General features: G+C 32.3%; 1 protein-coding gene across 2 annotated transcripts in view; it reads left to right on the forward strand.

The window, feature by feature from the left end:
* Positions 1-22,564, forward strand: part of LOC140449776 (ATP-binding cassette sub-family C member 4-like) — a 109,480-nt gene that overhangs the window by 24,207 nt on the left and 62,709 nt on the right. The window contains exons 1-2 of one of the 2 annotated variants that reach the window (XM_072543120.1): positions 3,535-3,558; positions 12,696-12,798. In XM_072543120.1, coding sequence (XP_072399221.1) covers positions 12,716-12,798 — 83 coding nt within the window. In that variant the 5' untranslated portion in view covers positions 3,535-3,558; positions 12,696-12,715. Of the gene's footprint in view, positions 1-3,534; positions 3,559-12,695; positions 12,799-22,564 lie in introns of those variants that run through there. The other variant, XM_072543119.1, reaches the window with a different exon arrangement.

Below are 22,564 nucleotides of genomic sequence, written 5' to 3' on the forward strand. Positions count from 1 at the left end.
TTCATGTAAATAACTAATTTTATATTTTACCTCAAACACAGATTGTGTAAATTTCAAGGCAACAACCTGACTAAAGGGAATTGATTTGTAATTATATGTAGCAGCACATGTTTTATAATCTTTGAAATCATTGTTTTTTAATTGCAGTATTTTATACTGCTTTTTTGAATTTACTTTTAAGAGAATTCGTAATAGAGATACTGGCGAATAATACTCTGATCTTTTTAAAACCCGTTCTATATAACTGTACACAGAATCTATTTCTTGGTTGCATGAATGGCCGGGCGTTGAAAATTTCATTGTAATTGTATCTATGTTGGGATGATCTTGGATAAAAAGAGAAATTGCAACAGACATGATTGAATTCCTGTTCTGGGGGACGCAGCTATCGCTCCACAACAACAAAGAAGTTAAATTTGGATTATCTAAAAATACTGCTTCCAAAATTTTTATCAGAGCACTTGCCAGATCGTTACCAGTTCTTCCCATTAAACCCTCGTGCCACAAAGAACAATATACCTGCTTTGTGCTTGATAGTATTTCTGTCAGGTTGTAAACGTTGAGTTTGCTTTTATAGTAGAAGTTGCTGACTTCAGCATGTGGACAACTTAACACATTTTGCAGATCAAAAACTAGAAATGTAGTCTGAGTCTCTCTATCCTTGTTTTTATTCTCACGGCACGCAATTTTATTTTGAATGTGCCTCTCAAACGCCGATTTCTTCTCCTCCGTTAAAGTATCATTTTGCGTCTTAACCTTCACCTCCTCACACAGATCACACCGATCTTTTTTAGGGACGTGAAAGTGTAAGTTATATTGATTAGAAAATGTACTGCGATAAAATGATTCCTTAACTGGTTGCTTACTGGAAGATATACAGACTCCACTGTAGAGTTCATACATTTTTTTAATAGTAAGTGAGGAGTCTAAATACTGACGTTGTGAGTTTGCTCTACAGTAATGTGATTCTACATGTGGGAACGACTCGATATGCATCTTTACAAAATTAACGTCTTCTTCAGGGACCCTGAATTTTGTATGTTTACCTTGTGCCGGGACATGGGGTATATTCTTCTTCTTAAAGTGCCTATCCGTTCCGGATGTTGGCGATCAACACGGCTATCTTTACTTTATTTATTGCAGCGCGGAACAGTTCAGTGGTAGTCGTGTTATACCACTTTCGTAAATTTTGAAGCCAGGAAATGCGTCTTCTTCCCGGTCCTCTCTTACCATTTACTTTCCCTTGGAGAATCAGCTGGAGAAGGCCGTAACGTTCTTGATTTCTCATTACATGTCCTAGATATTCTAACTTTTTAGTTTTGACGGTCATGAGAATTTCACATTCTTTCCCCATTCTATGCAGGACCTCCACATTATATTGGATATATCTTTGGGGTATATTGGATATATCTTTTTTCTCATGTGCGGTGTATATAGGTGTTTGACTTATGGCTAGGGTAGTTAGGTAAAAAGTCTTGCACACCTGAATTAGTTGACTACCGACTTGGAAATGATAAGTAAATGTGTGTTTTCTTCTACTGTTTTCTTTGCTTTTGTTCTTTCTGTGACGCTCAACACTGTATATTTTCGTTGTGGTTAATATAAACAACCTCTTCTCAGATTCATTTAAAGTATAATAACGGTCAAAAAGGCTTCGTCTCTCACTTTCAGATATCACTTTTTGACAGTTATATAAACATCTATTTAGACAATCTTTCGTGGTTTTAATTCATTTGGCTGGAACAATTTTATTCCTTACTGACAAGTACTCCTTTCCGGCTTCATGGGCTGCCTTTCTAATGTTGCACTTCCAGGAAGCTGGACGTCTTTGCCGTTTTCTTGTCAATGTTTTAGAGATTTGTGGTATTTTGTTGTCTTCAGTCTCAGCAGTAACGTGATCTATATTTTCATGCGCCTCATCACTCGACTCTTCACTTGAACTTGAAGGCTTGTATTCTTTTTCTTTGTCAGAATCGTACTCATCCGAATAAAAAAATGGTGGTTGGGCATTTCTAAAAAGATAAAAGATATAATCAGAACTAAATTCGTAAATCATTACTGGGTTTATTCTTTGATATCATTTTCCTATTAGAAAATTATATCTATTAAAAAAAATAGTTCTAGGCAATCATTAACATGGTGCTCATTTAGACGTTTTCTCTGAAAATTAGTTTATTTACAATTTAAATAGATAATTGATTTATTAAAAATATACCTTAAATTCGCCAGTGTGTCATTTTCATAGTCGATAGTATCCATCATTATTTTATAATAACTGGAATCTGCAAAACATAAATACATAAATAACATAAATAATTGTTAGCACAAAGAAAAATAACCTCACTTTTTGAATACTCGAATATTATACAAAATGCAATGAAATGCATGCGTAGGTATATCACACAGCATTTATATTATGTTTATAGGGATTCGTTAGAGAAGGTTTGTATAATTTCATTTATAATTGCTTTCTACAACACTTAGAGTTTTATAGAAAACTTACCTTAGTAAAACTATAAGCTTCAAAAACATAAATATTTTTAATATCACAAAGTTGTATGTGACCCATACACTTATGTTGCACAAATGCTGCGTGACACAAGAGTGTAAGTGACACATACAACTACGCAACTGCAAAAACACAGTTTCACTTCCATGCACTCTTGTATTTCTGGTTGTCTACATCGCCATAGTTAAGATACATCTCTGTAACTTTAGAAAAATAAAGTTTAATGAACATACAACATTGTTACACTAATATCTCGGAAATGAAAAAATTGCGACATACAATAGTGTAACTCTAGGATGACGATCTGTCAACCAACAATTCTAGTAAAATTTAGCAAATTAACAATAGTCCATCGAAATTTTACATTTTTTAGGCCTTAGCGAGCATTTCTTAAAGCTCGCAATTTTATTTGTTGACAAAAAGAATGGAAAGCGTCTTCTACGATGCACAAAAACAAATATAGAGATTTATAAAGAATAAAACGGGAGACTATTATTATTATTATTATAAAGAATCAACGGAAAAAAAAATGGCAGAAGTAAAGAAAAATATTAACATACCGCTAAACAAATGGGAAAGATACTTACGGCACTATTTAAAAGGAAGGAAAACAATAATTAACACAAAAACGTGCATAAATTAAGACACGAAATAGAAATCCAACGACACGAAGTAAGGATAGTCACAAATTCGCTAAAAAAAAACAGGAAGTCGTTGTCTGATATGACGTTTGATAAAGTTATTCGCAAAACAACGATAAAACTACTGAAAGCTACGAATATTGACTACAAAGATATCAAAATATCTATTATAGATATTACTAATTACTCGTTTGTATTGTAACATTTACTCGGAAAAATATTTTAATAATCTCGTTGGAAAACAAATTAACTGTATTCATTGTAACTTGTAGTTGTACTAAGCGAACGATACTAATTATTAATTAATAGCGACAACAACTTATAGTTATCTTTTAGACTGAGTAGTGAAAGCATGCGACGAGTACGAAGTAAAATTAAATACCAACACTAAATATAAGGCTGATATGGGTAATTAAACGTGATCTAATAATAGTTATTACAAGGTACATTTTTAAAAACAAACGGTTTGAAATTACAAAGTATGTTTTAAAAAAGAAACTATATTTATTTAATTATATTATAGCGCTCTTGTATATACATATATTAATATATACAGTGTAGGTAAAAGTTTATGGTCGGTATGGACCTTATGTGAGATGGAGTGAGAAACACCTGTTTAAAAAGAGAGGTATATTAGGTCCGCCCTTTAAATATCGGTGAAAATACATAAGTGGAAATAATAAAAAAAGGGGAAATTCAACGTTGCCAAACTTATTGGTTTTATTTGACCTGTTGTCTTTTTAGCATTTGAACAATGTTCTAAGATAATCAAATTTGGGCGAAATGGATTTAAATCTTGCAGCTTACTGTTTTTTATTGGAAATATGCCACAATTTTACTTTACAATAAGTGTTATTTAACATTTTGATTTCCACTTCGGAAATCGTTTTATATAAATAAAATTTATTAATGTTTCATATTTTAAGTACGATTTCCGAATTAAAAATCTAAACATCAAAAAATAAGTTTATTTTAAAGTCACATTGTGCCTTATTTCCAATAAAATAATAAACTGTATTATAACGCCAACAATAAACAAGCTTCATACAAAATTATTTGGCAACGTCGCGTTGCAACAGCAATAGCTCACATGCGATAAATAAGAAACTAGAGGTGGGACGTTGACATTTTTATCGTTAACGAAACTGAATCGTTTTTCGTAAACAAGTAACTAGTTGATTGTTACCAGTAGTTTCAAATAAACAAACATAATGGATATTATCGTTTATGTGTATATTTATTGAAGTGAAAGAAACTAATGAAGGATATATTTATTATAACTTGAAAAATAAACTAAATAATACAAATAGTAAATCGTACAATTACATTACACGTTGTTATTAAATCGCGAATCGTCTAAATTGACATTTAAAAACATAAGTTTTCTACTTTACTTCTTGTTAACCGTGTTCTTCTTTTATTTAAAATTAAATCAAATTTTGAACATTTTTTACAATATTTTATGAATTTAGTGGTTAAGTTAGGATATACATGGCGATGGTTTTTCCACCATTGTAATGGACTCTCGATACAGGTGTACGTTTAGATGAGTCATGTACAATTAATTGATCAAAAATACTTACGTCATCCTTATCGGTTTCTTTTTCTTGTACTGGTTGATTTTCATTAGTAAAATCTTCTTGTTCTTTAATTATCGAAGTAACCAGCTTCTTAACTCTTTCTTTTGTTTTTTAGCTTCATTTTTATCAGAAAATCCCTGCACTTTAAATCGTGAATCCATAAATGTATATAATGACAATGTGCCACTCTGTTCTATCCCTCTAAATCTTTTTGCTAAACCCGATAGTAATTGTACTACGTCGGATACTATGGATGTAAGGTTATCGTTTGCTAAAATTTTATTACAAGATTCTTGCAGGCAGCGTACCATAACAATCACTGAACTACTCTTCAAGTATTTTGGGCCACTCATTGTACTTGTTATTTCTTTAAAAGGACGTAAAATTTGGGAAAGTTGAGAACAAATAATCCAGTCTTCATTATTTAGATTTGGTCTAAGTCTAAGTCTGTATTAACTAATACCAATGTGGAACGGATTGCCTCTTCTAACTCGGTCATTCTTTTTAACATGTAATAGGTGAAGTTCTACCTAGTTTCCACGTATTGGATTGGCCGTTTGGGAACTTTGTTATGTTGTAATTGATATTTAAATGCATTTCTTAAGATAAGGTACTTTTTTTGAAATGTTTTTTTGCCGAATTGTCGAAAAAAGACTTTTTATTTTATCTATTTGTATACGACAGCATTTAAGTGCGTCTTCCACCAATAAATTTAACGTATGAGCAAAACAATTTAAATGTTTTCATTCCAAAACATATTTAATAGCTTTGACCATATTTGAGGCATTATCAGTTACTGCAAAATGTACTTTTGGTTTTAGACCCCACTGATTAATAATTTCACTAATTTCAAATGCGATGTTTTCTGAATTCTGAATAATGGCAGCAACCTAATAAAACCGTTTTAAATTCTAAATTTTCGGTTAAATATTATCCTGTTAATGCGATGTAACTCTCACTTACTCCAGATGTCCAGATGCCAGTAGTCATACAGATATTTTCTACTTCTTTAACAACTTGTGATCTAATAATTTGCTCCGTTTTGATATAACATTCCTAAAGTAATGAACCTGACAAAGTTTTTCTTGTTGGTGGTTTATATCCAGGAATCCACCCTGCAAACTTTTTAAAAGCTCGTTCTTCAACTATGGAAAACGGATGAAACGAGTCTTTGCATAGGTTTAGTAAATCCACATCTATTTGTTTCTTTTACTCTAAACTAATGGAAGTATCCATCACCTTCGAAAATGCAGATCAATCGTAAATCGAAACTCATTCATTAATCCGAATACCTAGTTATTTTATTTTCAACGTTAACCGATAGCCCGACTGTCCACTGTCCCGAAAGAGTTTTTTAGTTTTGTAGTAGTCTCTCAGATCAACTAATCGTCCTCGTCGACGTAAAGTGTTCGTTGCTCCTCTCTTTACGTCTACACAAAACGTAGTTTTTTTGAATCAACCATCAACTAGTTGGCTTACCAGTGAGAAACCGTAGATTCAAAAATGACAAATAATGATTTAAAATGCAGGGATTTTCTGATAAAAATGAAGGTAAAAAAACAAAAGAAAGAGTTAAGAAGCTGGTTACTTCTATAAAAAAAGAAAAAGAAGATTGTACTATTGAAAATCAACCAGTACAAGAAAAAGAAACTGATAAAGATGAATCTATGGTATATTTTTGATGAATTGGACATGACTCATCTAAACATACACCTGTATTGAGAGATATAAAAGAAGTCGGCATGTATTTGTCTGATGATATATACCCACAAAAAAATTCGAACAGAGATTGGAACTGTCCATTACAGTGGTGGAAAAACCATCGCCATGTGTATCTTAACTTAACCACTACATTCATAAAATATTGTAGTATTGTAACAAAATCTGTTCCTTGTGAACACATGTTCAAAATCTGGTTTAATTTTAAATAAAAGAAGAACACGGCTAACAAGAAAAGTGGAAAAACTTTTTAAATGACATTTAAAGTTAAATGTCAATTTAGACGATTCGCGATTTAATAATGTGTAATGTAAATGTAAGTACTATTTGTATATTTAAAATGTCAACGACCCACCTCTAGTTTCTTATATTAGGATCGGAACCAGAGATATGTAAAATATCTCTGATCGGAACTAATCGTCTCACCAATGGGTATTGGGCGTCAAATATGGAGGGGAGACCAAGGGGAAATATGATTGTTATCTTTGTCGTATTCGCTGAAAATATGATTTTATATCTGTGCTAGATATGCTGTTAAATTTTACCATACCGACCATAAACTTTAACCTACACTGTATATATAAATATATATTAAATCTAGAACTAAGATTAATACTATTATAAAAATTAATATTAAACTGACCAGTCTTCCGGGTTGGACCACGTTGATTTTATTTGCGCCGAGCTTTCGACATCCTCTCTGATGTGTTCTTCAGGGCTTCCTAGGTCTTAGTCTCCCGAGCCCCTAGACACTACTGCACTGATATATATATATATATATATATATATATATATATATATATATATATATATATATTAATATATATATATATATATATATATATATATATATATATATATATATATATATATATATTGTTACCAAAGATTTATCCCACATAGGAACAGTCCATTGACGAAAAAGATAGTGAAGTTTGAAACGCCAGAAAATATATAATTATATAGCTGTCAGTTAGTTTTATTGTATTGTAATATTGTTGGTGTTGAATAAACTTAATTTTCAAGAAGTGTAACATTGGTGATAGCGGTGGGATAAAGAAATATTTAGCAGTTGTTAATGGTATATACAAGATCCACTGAGTTTGACAAAGAAATTGATACGTCCGGACCTGCATGGTTTTTAAAAATGAAAGAAGATAAAGAGAAGCGTAGACAAGAAGTAGAAGAGGAAAAGGAGAGGCGTAAAAAAATAGAGGTAGAAATCATAGAAGGTTTATCCCAAATTCACAAAAGTTTTCAGTTAGAGATAAGTCAAATCATTAGTAAAATAGATAAATTAGAAGAAAAACGAAACAATTTTGAAAACAAAATAGAACAACAACAAAATGATTTGAAATCTAATTTACAAATACAAATAGTTGAGTTAGAAAAAAAATTAATACACAAGCTTCTTTATCTAATGTTTCAGTAACTAACGTCGAATCTAAACAAGCAGCTTCATCACCTTCCATAATTGAACCAGGCACAATTAGAACTAGTAAATTTTTAAAACCACCCTCATTCGATGGTCAGACAGTATGGGAAACTTATAGTTTACAATTTGAAGCTGCAGCTAGAGCAAATGGCTGGAATGAAAAAGAAATGGCAGCTTCTTTGGTGGTGTCACTTCGAGGACAGGCAGTAATCGTTTTGCAATTCCTTCCCCAAGATGCACCCAGTTATACCTCTCTCGTTGAAGCTTTAGAGACAAGATATGGCCAACAGCATCTAAAGCAGGTTTTCCAAAGTCAGCTAAAAATTCGATATCAAAAACATAACGAAAGCCTGCAAGAATTTGAAGCCGACATTAAAAGACTATTGCACTTGGCATACCCTCAGGCACCTAAAGATTTTCTGGAACAAATTGGAATACAGGCATTCATAGATGGACTATAGGATGTTAAAATGCAACAAGCTCTCCGATTACAACATCACAAATCGCTAAATGGAGCACTAGTCTCAGCCCAGGAGTATGAAGCGGCAAAAAGCATTTCCAGATCTCGCCCAAAATTAAGAGAAATAAGATTTCAAGAAAATGAAGAAATCACAACCGCAGATAACCAACAACCTATTTTATCCCAAATTTTAAACATACTGCAAAATCTTCAACAAAAACCTCGAAATGAAAACAGAAGATGTTTTAACTGCGGGAGAATAGGACATTTTCAAAACAGATGCAGAAGCCGATCCCAAACACGGAGAGAACATCCAAAGAATGAGGCTAGAAGGTCGTCTATCCAGAAGCCCATCACAGTCTTGGTATGCTTAACAATGTTCTTCCATTCTGCCCTGTCGGATACTTTCCTTTGCCACTGCCATGATGTTCATGGTTTTAAGATCCCTCTCTACGTTGTCTATCCATCTTTTACGGCACCTTCCTCTTGTTCTGTTTCCTTGGGGCTTCCATCTCTGGACTACTTTTACAGCTTGATTATCTGGCATTCTTTCTAGGTAAACAAGCCAGTTTAGTCTTTGTGACTTTACAAATCTAACAATATCTGCGCTCTGCATTAGTTCATCCAGCTCGTGGTTCATTTTAATTCTCCACGAACCATCGCTGCATTGGGTTCATCCAAATATCTTCCTTAGTATTTTGCGCCCAAATATTGTCAGTTGATTTTCATCAGTGGTTACGTGATCCACGTTTCACATCCATATGTGACCACTGGTCTAATTACTGTTTTGTAGATTCTAAGCTTAGACTCACGATTCAGTAAATTACTTTTCATTAAGTCTTTGTATGCATAAAAGCACTTATTACCGCTAAGAGTCCGTGCTTGTTTTTCTTGGCTGATGTTGTTGTTGTCATTTATTATTGAGTCTAGGTTGGGAAACGTGGAGGCATATTTGTAGGTATGGTTATCTACCTTCAGATTCTCATGTTGATTCGATTTTGAACACTCCATATATTTTATTTTGCTTTCATTTATATATAGACCAAACATAGCAGCTTCTCGTTTGTTTTATAACTTTTTCGCTTAATACCCTTTTATTGCGGCTTATTATGGCAACATCATTCGCATATGCGCATATTTGCATTGATCTTGTATTAATACAGCCGTTTATATTCAGTTCAACAGTTTAACAAAAGCTTCTAAAGTTAGATTAAAAAGTGTTGTTGATAAGGCATCACCTTGTCTAACTCCATTTTCAATATCAAAGGCCTGCGTCATATCTCCATCTATCCTTAGCATAGCTTTGGGACCCTCCATAGTCATTCGTTTAACCAACTTATTGGGTATCCCTAACATAGATAGTTGCTTTAACATCTTTTGTCGATTTACTCCATCAAACGCCTGTTTGAAATATGCAAATTGTAAATAGATATGTTGTATTCATTCATTTCATTTATTGTTACCTTATTTTTCGTATTCCTAAGCATCATTCTTACTAGCTTTATAAGCTTTTCTTTTATTTTTATTTTCTCATAGCCTCATGTAGAATTCTCTAGTTTAGAGAGACGTTCCATAGTTATTGTTTTGTTTTAATTTTAACGTACTTATTTGATCGTTATATAAGTTGCATTTCTTACAATAATCTTCTACATTTTTGCGATTATTGATCCAGTAAAATCTGTCTCGAACTCTGGCCAGTGTTCTCTTGACACCAAAATGTCCTCCCAAAAGACTGCTATGAAGTTCTTGCATTACACTTTTAATGTGTGATTTTTACAATACCACTTGTTGAATTGTACATACTCCATCGGGACTCCTACTTCCGATATAATAGACCATTGAAAAGATACTTTTGAAGTTAAAAACATAATACAAGACATGATAAATGCCGATATCGTTGAAGAACCTTCGGGCTTCTGGTGTTCACCAATAGTCTTAGTAAGTAAGAAACATGAATTTACTCGCTTTTGTGTAGACTATAGAAGATTAAACCAGGTCACACAAAAGCACAGTTATCCATTACCACGAATAGATGATACAATAAACAATTTATTAGGTGGTAAATGGTTTTCGACCCTAGATTTAGTCTCGAGCATGTTTTAATCAAGGGACTCAAAATTTTTTTCTTTTCCTGTTCTTTGTACACTACCTGTAGGGCGTAGGTATATACGATGTCACACATTGGTATTGTTTGTAGTCAGTTAGATACTCACTTCTGGTTACCCAGAAGTGAGTATCTATTTAATCTATCTCTTAAAACTAACACCTTTCCAGACAAACTCAAAGAGGCTACCATTACTCCAGTTTTTAAATCAGGTAATAGAAACAATATAGAAGACTATCGTCCTATAAGTATCCTTAATTCCCTGGCTAAAATATTTGAATCTATTCTCTATATGAATATACTGAAAAATTTTGAAAATGAATTTGCTCCAGAACAACATGGTTTCTTGCCTGGGTTATCCACAACTAGTAATCTGTGCATTCTGTCTAATTTTGCTAGTGAGGCAATAAATAATAAACTCCAATTAGATTTAATAATGACTGACTGCTCAAAGGCCTTTGATATGGTTGACCATGGCATTCTTTTATCGAGATTGAATGAGTTTGGTTTTTCGCATGATGCTTGTACATTTATAAAATCGTATGTGGATTCAAGGTTTCAACGAGTCAAAATTGGTAGGTGTTTATCAGATAAATTTCAGGCTACATCTGGTGTCCCCCAAGGAAGTAACTTAGGGCCTTTGTTTTTCTTAATGCTTGTCAACTCACTACCACAATCTCTTAAATTTTCTTCTAGTTTGATCTATGCTGATGATTTTAAGCTTTTTAAGACTATACATACTTCAAATGATTGTCAGTTACTACAGGAGGACCTGACCTCAGTTGTGGAATGGTTTAGGGACAACAATATGATCTTGAATATTAAGAAGTGTAGAGTCATATCTTTTACTCGCAAAATCGACTACATTCAAAATAATTATAGAATTGACAATTGTGTAGTATCTAGGAAAACCAAATGTAAAGATCTGGGAATATACTTACAGGCTAACATGAAATTTAATGAACACTATATAAATATTGTTAATAAGGCCTACAAAATATTGGGATTTGTAATAAGAAATTCCAAACACTTTAGTATAAACACAACCATTAGACTATATAACCCTTTAGTCAGACCAAACTTGGAATATGCATCAGTGGTATGGACTCCTGAAGCCAAAGTTCATATTAATCATATAGAAAAGGTACAAAAAAGATTTCTAAGGTATTTATACCTTAAGAAATATAATGTGTATACTCACCTTACGCCATCAAAAGAGTTGCTTCAAATATTTCGCTTGCAGTCATTAAAGCAAAGAAGAAACATGCATTGTGTTGTGTTTATTCATAATATCATTAACAATGTTAAATATAAGACATGTGGTTTGATCAACTTTATTAGGTTTCATGTGCCAAAGGTCAACCTAAGGGTAAACAGTAATGACCTATTTTCTTGTAGTCCATATAATTCTTGTGCAATAATAAACTATATGCAATATCAGTGTAATGAGTTAATAAAGATCTGTGATATAGACCTCTTTACCTGTAGTGTAAGGGATATTAAAAAATGTTATGAATAGATAAGTAATGGACTGAATTTTAAAATTTTATTAACTTGTGTCTTTTTTTTTAATGTGTTTTACTTTCTGTGTTTTTATTTTGTACTTGTGTGTATATTGCAGTTTTTGTGTGTATATTTTTATACCAAGTAATGAGCACTCTTACATGTAATTACTACCTAGGTGGTGTTTGTAAGTTGTAATAATAAAATAAAAAATAAAATAAAATACCCTTACACTCTTCGTTCAAAATAACACTTACTTCATTTCTGCCAAGACTGTTCGAATAACTGTATATTAACTTGCATCTATCTCCAAGTTACTCTTTCTAATGAGGTTCCTGCACACAAAGTACACCAATCTTTCTCCTGTGCTTGAAATCGGGGATGTCTCTTTGTTTACCTGTCATGCTTCCGACTTTGAGAGTTGCAATACTCGTTCCACAGTATTGGATGCAATTGTCATCACTATTTTTCGTCTGGTTACTTTCTTTTGAATGTTGTTTTCATCTCTTCCATCCGATGTAATTGCGACACCTAAGTTCTTGTATTATGACGTGTGTTTAGTATTTGTGCCATTATTTAATTGTAAGTCCTGCTCGTGTGATCTGATTACCATATATTGCGTTTTTTTCACGTTTATTTCTAAATTTAATATCATTTTCCATACAAAATCTTGGATGTTTTTATTACCTTTATAAAGGTAATGTTCTTTTGATCTGCATAACTAATAGTTACATTTTGTTTCAGGTTAAAATACAAAAGAGATAATGGAGGAAGTTAAGAAGCATCGAATAGAAAAGAAACCACATCCATTGAAGAGAATTAATTTATTTTCACAAATATTTTTCTGGTAAGTGCTAAGTTGCAGCTGCCAATTGCAGAGTAATTTAATTTTTATTGTTATATTTACAATATTTAAAATACTATTTATACAATAAAGAGAAAATATTTTAGGGACGTGCTAAAATTATGAAATTACTACTGTTACTATTCACGAAAAATATCTTCATAACTATGAGATTTCAGTATTTGTATCAAGACAATATTGTTAAGTTTAACACAGGATATTTGACTGCGTTAAATTATTATGACTGGGTACAATATTCTCTGTCTTCGAACGTTTACTTTCGCCCAAAATTTACTTGTAGCTAAAGAATAGTAGGTATACAGACCAGGGCAATAAGCTTTTTTTCGTGATAGTCGTCTGGCCAGGCAGTTGTTTTGAGTAGTATGGACCTCTATAATCAGAACCTACAGTCTGTCCCAAACCCTTCTTTCAGTGCGTCACTAATTTTGACGTCATATAGGATTTTAAGAATGTCGAGAATTATTGCATGACATTTTAGTTAAATTTGACAGTTGCAGGATCGCAATCGGTTAAATGTGAAAAGGTTATTTTTTTTAAATATAGAATAAAAACTTTAACAATTCAAAATTGTTTTTTAATTTACATATTAAAGGTCCCGTCCTGTATATAAATTTTTATTGCGCATTATATTGGAACGGCAGTTTGTCATAATTCCTATTCTATACATTCCAAGGAAAGTGCTTAATTAGCTAAGATTTACCATCTCCAATAATTCAAGTTTCATCATGGTTGTTGAAACAAGTATATGTCTCCCTTTTAAACATTCTACTAAAGAGTGTTTAGTCCAACTTGAATTTGGTATTTTTGGTATGAAGGATGTTGGCCTAAAATTAACAAGAAAAAATTTAAAGACCCTAGTGATATTTCAGTAGGTTATGGCAGATAGTTATTGGTTAATGAACGGCAGAAACTGGTAATAAATTTGTCCCAGCTTCTTTTTCTAATTGAAAATAATTTAATAATTTTAATATTAGTCCTTGTTCCTTATCGGTATATCTCGGCATATTTAAAATATTTTTATGACAATAAATACTAAATTAAATTTTCACTGTAAAATGTCTGAAAATACTAACCTGGAATGACAATTATCATTTTATCAGTTGACATTGTGAAAGTACTGTCAAGATCGAGACCTTCTGCGTCAAATTATATTTATGCGCATCATTGATTGGATATCTATTTAGCGCAGTGCCGGCTGGTGTGGTAAAATTTTGGGTAGGCCAAGCCAGCAAATTACATATAGCTATGTGTAATCAGTGGCGGATCCAGAGGGAGGGGTCATGGGTCATGACCATCCCCCTCCCATTAAACATATTTGAAAACCCACTTATCCTATTGGTGGTAAGATTAAAAGTGACCTCGCATCAGAGAAAAGTAATCACCCTCAAGATCCATGACCTCCCCAAAAAAATTTCTGTAGCCGCCAGTGTGTGTAATACATATTTTTTTTTGTGTGAGAGTTGCAATTGTGTTGTTTGTTTCTAAGGTTTGTTTAAAAATATGTTACAATTATATATTATGTTACATATTTTTTTATCATAATTTAAAAGGAAATTTATATTACAATTCGATAATTACGTTACAAGTGACAACGATGGTGGACGTAGGCCCGATCGTCTGGTGCCTAAACAGCAAGCATAAACACGACAATATAAATCGTTGTCCGGTAAGCTGCTTAACTTTAAACGCTTTTTGTACGGGGATCTTATGTGAGCTGGGTCGGCCACTTCCGATCGGGCCTATTAATGATATTTAAAACGCCTGAATGCGATTCGATGCTTTCTGTGGTAATATAATAACATAGTTGTTTTAACGGACGCTAATATATTGAGTGATTTAGTACATTTAAAAGTTATTTACATGCATTAACATAATTTTTGAATATATGTTTTTCAATTTTAAAGCTCTTAAAATTATTGGGTAGGCCCGGCCTATCCTGCCTACCCCCAAAAGCCGCCACCGATTTAGCGTATTATAAAATCTAACCTGCCTACCCCCAAAACAAAAGCCGCCACTGATTTAGCGTATTATAAACTCTAACCAATTATACATCCGTAAGTAGAATTCGCTTTAATATACAAGTACCCGTAAACGATACATAATTTTCTAAGTTCTATGTATAATAATCACAGACTCTAATCAACTATGACGCATTGAAAGAAGGGTTTGGGACGAACTATATATGTTTCTTGCAGTCCAATTTTTGGACTTAATTAGTTATTAACAAATTAAAGTCAAAAAACGATCAATTTTCGCTTTTTTTATGTCTATCAGCACAAAGTGAAGCATTTGAATCAAATTTGAGAATAAGAAACTTATAAATCATATACTGACTTTTGCAATATAAAATCAAAATGAAATTGAGCATTTTTAAACGACTTGACTTAAGCTTACCTTCTTGTATTTTTTGTTTTCTTACATCTGACCAACCTACTAAAAAATGTCATCGAAAAGGGCTAAAAATTTTTGCGGCGTTTTTGGCTATTTTATTTGTTTATTTGCAATTTACACTTAAAGTAAGCATTTTCCTCAAAATTATAAGAATAATTTTTTTCTTGAAATAACTCAACTTATTATTAAAAAAAGCAATTTTTTATAATTTGTTTAAAAATTTTTATACATAAGTATATTACCATGGAAAATTTTCGGTAAATTGTTGAGCATAGCATATTGGTATTGAAATAATACCCATTAATAGTTATTTAACCAACAAGTGTATTAATAAGGGCGATTAACAATTGAGATATTTTCGCTCGCTTCGCTCACGCGTTAATGTTCGAAATTGTTAATCGCCATTTTAATTCACGAGTTCGTTACAAAACTTTTCCGTCGACCGTACTTTTCAGAAATAAAAATATCTTAGTTTAAATGTTTATTTACTTAACGATAAATAATGACATACAATGACAGACAGTACTTACAGCGGCTATGTCATTTTAAATAATTTTTTAGTGGGAATATAAATAGGTACCTATATGTTTGGTTGCCTACACCACAGGTCACTGAAAATCACAGAGCGTTAAATGTGGTTAAATTATTATCAGAGATATATTTCTGATTATTATACAAGCAATGTATGTTGTGTTGCCTATAATAAAATCGTTCATTAATAGAAAATCATTCATTAATAGGGGTCATTAATCAATGATTTTGAGGATGTTAAAATTAATCATAAATGGATGGTCGACGGAAAAACAAATTTCAGCATGTGGGTATGAAATCGGTTTTCGATAAAAACCACCCGCCTAGCATTTTTCGCAAAACATCTCTTTAAAAAACGTTTCCATTATCGACGATAAGACTCCGAATCAAATAGAATGCCTAAAAGAACTTCGAGTGGGATTGGAACAGAGAAAATCGAATGGAGAGGAAAATTTAACCATAAAATATATACAAGGTGTCCCGAAAATTGTAAACTTTCTTCACTAATTCTTATATTTCAGGTTTTCATAATTGGCTCTGTTTCTATACTACTCTAGCTACTTTAAATTCCAAATTTAATAAATTTTTATGCAATATTCAAAACCTAAATCCTCAAATAATTCTTATCACTGAAACATGGTTAACACCAAATGATCTTGACTCTCTTTATAACATTAATAATTATTTCCTTTATAGGTGTGATCGTCGAAATCGACGTGGAGGAGGAACTTGTATCTACTTGTCTTCAGAAATTACTAATAATTTCTCTGTTACATCTCTTTATATTACTGTCCATAATATGGAACTTCTTGGCTTAAAAATATGTCATAAAAACTCTTTTGTTTTTCACCTAGTATGTGTTTATCGGCCTGGTGATTCTAGATTAGCGGATGATGAGTCCCTTATCGCATCACTTGATGAACTGTCTAGGCTAGAGAATCTGATTGTCATTGGAGACTTTAATTTTAGAGACATTTCGTAGCCTATAACTGATCCACCTAGTGGCTTAACAACTTCCAAAAATGTATTTACAGATTGTGTATTAAATTCTAATTTACATCAATTCATAACGGAGCTGACTCGTTTCAGAATCAATAGTTTACCATCTATTTTGGACTTGGTATTCTCTAATGATCCCCATTTATTAAAAAATCCCATAATAAGCTCTCCAGTAGGTAACTCAGATCATGCAGTCATAACGTTTCATATTCAGTTTAACTTACAGTACTGTACTCCTAATCCTAATGTTAATAAAACGGTATATGAAATAATTGATTTTGAAAATGCAAATCGCCAACTGGCTGATATTAATTGGAATGATGTTTTCGACAACATAAGGAATCCAGTTGTATTCTGGGATAAGTTCTTGCACGTTGTTAATTTCTGCAAAAACCAAAATACCTTAAAAAAATCCATATACAAAAATAACATAAAACCATGGATTAATGGGGAATTAATATATCTGATTAAGTATAAAAGAAAGCATAGAGGATTTACTAATTCATCGAGATTTTGCCAAAGATTTAAAGAAATCTCTACATGAAGCTCGTGTTGCCTACGAAGAGAGTATAGCCATTAGTAATAATTGTAAAAAATTGTACAAGTATATTAGATCTTCGTTGACAACAGAAAGTTTAATGGAAAATGATAATGGGGATATATCCCAAAGTAACTATCAGAATGCCGAAGTCCTCGCCAGTACTTTCTCTAAGGTTTTCTCTGTGGAACCCACTAATCATCAGTTGCCTAATATTACTTCGTCACGAGTTTCTTCTTCCCTTGAAAATATAATCATTACCCCTGAAAAAGTTAAACATCATCTTGAAAGCCTAAAAAATAATTCGTCTCCTGGTCTCGACTTAATATCTTCTTATGTTCTATCTATATGTATCTATTTTTAAAGAACCGTTCTGATGCTTTAGCTTACCCACTATATGTGATTATGTCCTTATCATTCACCACACATATTTTGCCTCCTATATGGAAAACTACATTTATAGCACCTATTTTTAAAAAAGGGAACAAATTGAATCCTAATAACTATCGTCCTATCAGCTTAACACCTATAATATCTAAGATAATGGAATCTATTATTGCCGAGACAATTTCTGATTTTATGCAAAATAAACTGGTTATATCAGAACAGCAGCATGGTTTTGTCAAAGGACGTTCTACAATGACAAATCTTCTCTGGTGTGTCAATGAATGGTCAAAAGCATTAGACAGAAAAGCCCCGGTAGACATTATTTACCTCGATTTTGCTAAAGCTTTTGAATGAGTTCCAAAGCGAAGACTATGACATAAATTGGAACACCTTGGTATCCGTGGTCAATTACTGCGATGGATCGACGCGTATTTAATAGATAGAAAGTTTTATGTTAGAGTTGGGGACTCTTTCTGAGTTGAGATAATGGTTTTAAGTGGGGTACCGCAAGGATCAGTTTTGGGCCCACTTTTATTCATAGCATACTCAAGTGATCTACAATTTAACATTAAATGCAGCAAAGCTTTCTATGCAGATGACACGAAGCTATTTTCCGATCCCTCCGTAAATTTCCAGTTACTACAACATGACCTTGATTGCATATCGGAATTGAGCTCTACTTGGATGCTGCCTCTTAATGTGGACAAATGTGTGGTTCTTCACATGGGTAAAAATAATCCGTGTCTTTCTTACTCTATTAATAGGCGCGTGTTAAAAACAGTGAAATCACATAACGATCTAGGTGTTATAATTAATAACAATCTAAGTTGGTCGGAACATATTTTGCATATTTCTAAAAAAGCCAACAGTAAATTATATCTACTAAATAAAACGTTTGCGAAAGTGTCATTTATGAGCTCAGTTCATCTGTATAAACTGTACATTCGTCCAGTTCTGGAATATTGCGGAACTGTTTGGTGTCCGGTATTAGTGCGCGATCGTAATATTCTCGAAAACGTACAGCGGCAGTGCACTAGGATGTGTTTTGGTCGCTCAAGACCTACGTATACAGAAAGACTGAATATGGCCAATCGTATGAAAGACAATGACAATCGTCTTCGTGGACACAAACTTAAGTTTAGAAAAGAAACTTTTTTAACAACAACTAGACAATTTTTTCTCTGTAATCGAGTGTTCTCGATATGGAATAGCCTTCCGGCTGAGATCATAGATGCTCCATCTGTCAATATTTTCAAAAATAAACTGGATAACCATCTGCTCCATAGTTGAACATGTAATTTGTACTAAACAGTTATTATTACATATCTTTTTATATAATTATTTAATTAGTTAGTGCTTAATATGTAACTATTTTAATGTAACCATTTAATTGCATACTATATAACATTGTATACACATGGGCATATGGGTTTTGCGACCCCTGCTCAAATTTATTGTATAATAATAAATAAAACCTAGTTTATTTGGGATTATTAATTTCCAAAGCATTACTTTAACAAGTATTATTTTTAGAAATAATTTAATTGGATAATCCGTTTTTTTTTATAAAACCTGTTATAAATAAATTATTTACGAAGTTTATTAGAAGTATGTAAGTGTAATCATAAATATTTATGATTTACAATAAAAACTACCTCAAATATTAATAAAAAAAAATGAAAAACTGAAAAGAAATTGTTTAAACAAGTAAGATAATTTATTTAACAATTGAAATATTTAAATAATACATATTCATAATGTAGGCAAAAAATACATACAAATTAAAAAAAAAAGATACGTCGAAATCCATAAACTAGAATCCAACGCTCCAACGAGTTTCAAAGCCGGCCGATTTTGAGTACCACATTTTTAAAGCTCCGTGGACGATTTCAGTATAAAACAATCTTTTTCGAATTTTTCACATTAATACTTTAAAAGTATGTTTTTTCGGATGACCCTAATAAGATCTCTAAGTTATTCTTAGTTATAAACAAAGTTGCTATCAATTAAAAACAAAATGGGACTAACTTCATCACAAATTGTCCCAGGTCAACTTTTTTTCTTTTAAAGTTGTAAAAAAATGCAGGCTCTTTTTTGGTTAAAAAGTTATTCTAATTGTTAATAAGCAAAAAATCGACATGTTTTTGCAAAATTATTTTTCAATATTTAAAATTATTTTTATGACAAAATACGTTATCGGTGCACGATCTTCCTGCACGGAACCCGCTTTGTTCTTCCTCTTCATTGTGCTTATATTCTTCCTCGATCATATTTATCAAAATTCGTCCATACAGTCTGCTCAGGGTGCTGGTTACCGATATGCCTCTATAACTATTACAATTCCTTTTGTCCCCCTTTTTGTGTATTGAGGACATGTATGCCGTTCTCCATTGTTCTGGTACTGGGTGTCCATTTAGACACTGATTGATCACATAAGTTAATATTTCAAATAGTTTATGAGTTCCATTCCTAAGCATCTCGCGTTCCATTTAAGAAAAAAGATAGGCCAAGAATCTTGAAACTCATATTACTTTAGTAGACCTGCAAAAAGCATATGACAACATCCCCTTAACAAAACTGTGGACAACGTTGAAAAGATCTAACATCAACCACACATTGATAAATGCTGTACAAGAACTATATAGAGACTCAAAGGCACAGATAAAAACAGGAAAATATCTAACGGAAGAATTCCTGGTTACAAAAGGCTTGCGACAGGGATGCTGTATCTCACCAACCTTATTCAAGATATATGTTGCAGCGGCATTGGAAAGATGGAAAAGAAAGGTACATAGGATGGGTATAGAGCTTAGCAATAAATGTATATATACACTCCAGTTTGCTGATGACCAGGTAGTGCTAGCGACCGACAGGGAAGACATGCAGTACATGCTAAGAAAACTGATAGAAGAATATAACGACTGGGGAATGAATGTCAATAGAACAAAAACCAAATATCTTTGTATTGGAAACGAGTCAGATAACATAGACCTCGAAAACGGACAACATATTTCCTGCTTTCAGAGCTATGACTACTTGGGTGTTGCCTTTGACAATACAGGAACTGATATACGGGAAATATAAAAACGAATCACTCAAGCAAAGAAAGTCTTAGGATGTCTCAATGGTATACTGTGGAGTAAAGAGATAACGAAAGGAAGGAAATTTAATATATATGAGACCATATTTAATATTTAATATATATATCTTCTTTTACTATATACCATTTAATATATATATCTTCTTTATGGAGCTGAAACAAGACTCCCCAAAAAAGTAATAGAATGGCAACCGATAGGTCGACGGAAAAGAGGAAGACCCAGATTAGAATGGCAACACGGCGTAAACAAGTCCATGAGCGAAAGAAATTTAACAACAAACGACTGCGAAGATAGGAAGAGATGGTGTTTAGGTATCGGACAACGTCGAAAGACGTTCTAAACCGATGTGTATATATAAAATTATTTTTATTTTAATTAAATTTTAACATATTGTAACTTAAACAAGACCCAACATTATATGTAATATATTATACTAATAAAATGAAAAAGACAGCAAAGATTTCATTTGACGCACAAAGCGTCTATGTATCTGTTGATACGTATTTCGACTTAATAAGTCTCATCAGAACAGTTATTCATAGACGTTCTCAACGTGAAAAATAAATCTTCTCTGTCTTTAGAAGCAACAATAAAATGGCTTCGTTATGGACGCAATAGCGACATCTGATAGAAAAATCCGTAAAATAGTTTCGAAACAAATTATAAATATTATACTTTTTATTTTTAAAAAAGGTATTAACATTTATAAAAACCGAAATTTTTGACTTTCTTTCTGTAACTTTCTAAGCAACAAATACGGATAGGAACATTAAAAAAACGCCATTTTGAAGGTTTTTATATGACATATAAGTTTCTTACTCTCAAATTTGCTTAAAAATTTTTTGATATAGAGGTCCATACTACTCAAAATAACTGTCGTTTGCCTGGCCGGTTTATGTAACAAATAGGGTACTTTTTTTGCTTATTTTCCTGACCTAATAGTTGAATCCAAAGAAACAGGGTGGCCGGACGCAAACAAAGTACAGGCATTATCAGGAACTACAACACTTTTAAAAAACCCGGTGAGAAGTCCATTTTTGATTAAAGGGGACAGATTTTTCCAGTATTTTCGGTTATTTTACTTTCATCTTTAAGTCAGAATAAGAATCACCCCAATATATTTTAATGGCAATGTAGGTCAAATAAGATATCGCTTTAAAGCACTTGTGCTTCCCTCTACATTAGTCTTTAAATTGTTAAATTAGGTCCAGTACTTTATTTGATTTATGAGAAACAAAAAATTAAAATTAATATTTTATTAATTTATTAATATTTCTTAGTTGACCAAATGGTGAAACTGGTGATATCCGGCGTCTATACAATGATAAAGATTTGTTCGAAACGTTCTTCCTTATTCCAAAGCATTTGCGGAGTGATTAGTAGGTATTTGTTGACAATTCGTTGAGATTCGAGAGACTTCGAAAGATACGAGTGGTGTTCTATAGATTTTACTTTTTAGGTGTCCCCACAAAAAAATCCAGGAGAGACAAATTTGGTGGCCCAGAAGGTCGTTCGATGCTGCTTCTCCTCCCAATACAATGCCATAGAAAATTTTGTTCTAAATATTAACAAACAAGTAAAGCATAACGCAGGGGAGCACTGTAATGTGGAAAAATCAAATGATCTTCATTATATTGTTGATCATTGTCAACAATATCAATCAATGTAGAATTCATCACGTCTTCTATCTACCCTTATTAACATAGAATAAATCGTGGTACTAAATTTTCAAAGACTACAAATTAATGTTTACAACTGATATTCATAAGAGAATCCTTTTTTTTTGCACGTTTTTCATGTG

Source organism: Diabrotica undecimpunctata, chromosome 9, assembly GCF_040954645.1.
Source record: "Diabrotica undecimpunctata isolate CICGRU chromosome 9, icDiaUnde3, whole genome shotgun sequence".
NCBI lineage: Eukaryota > Metazoa > Arthropoda > Insecta > Coleoptera > Chrysomelidae > Diabrotica > Diabrotica undecimpunctata.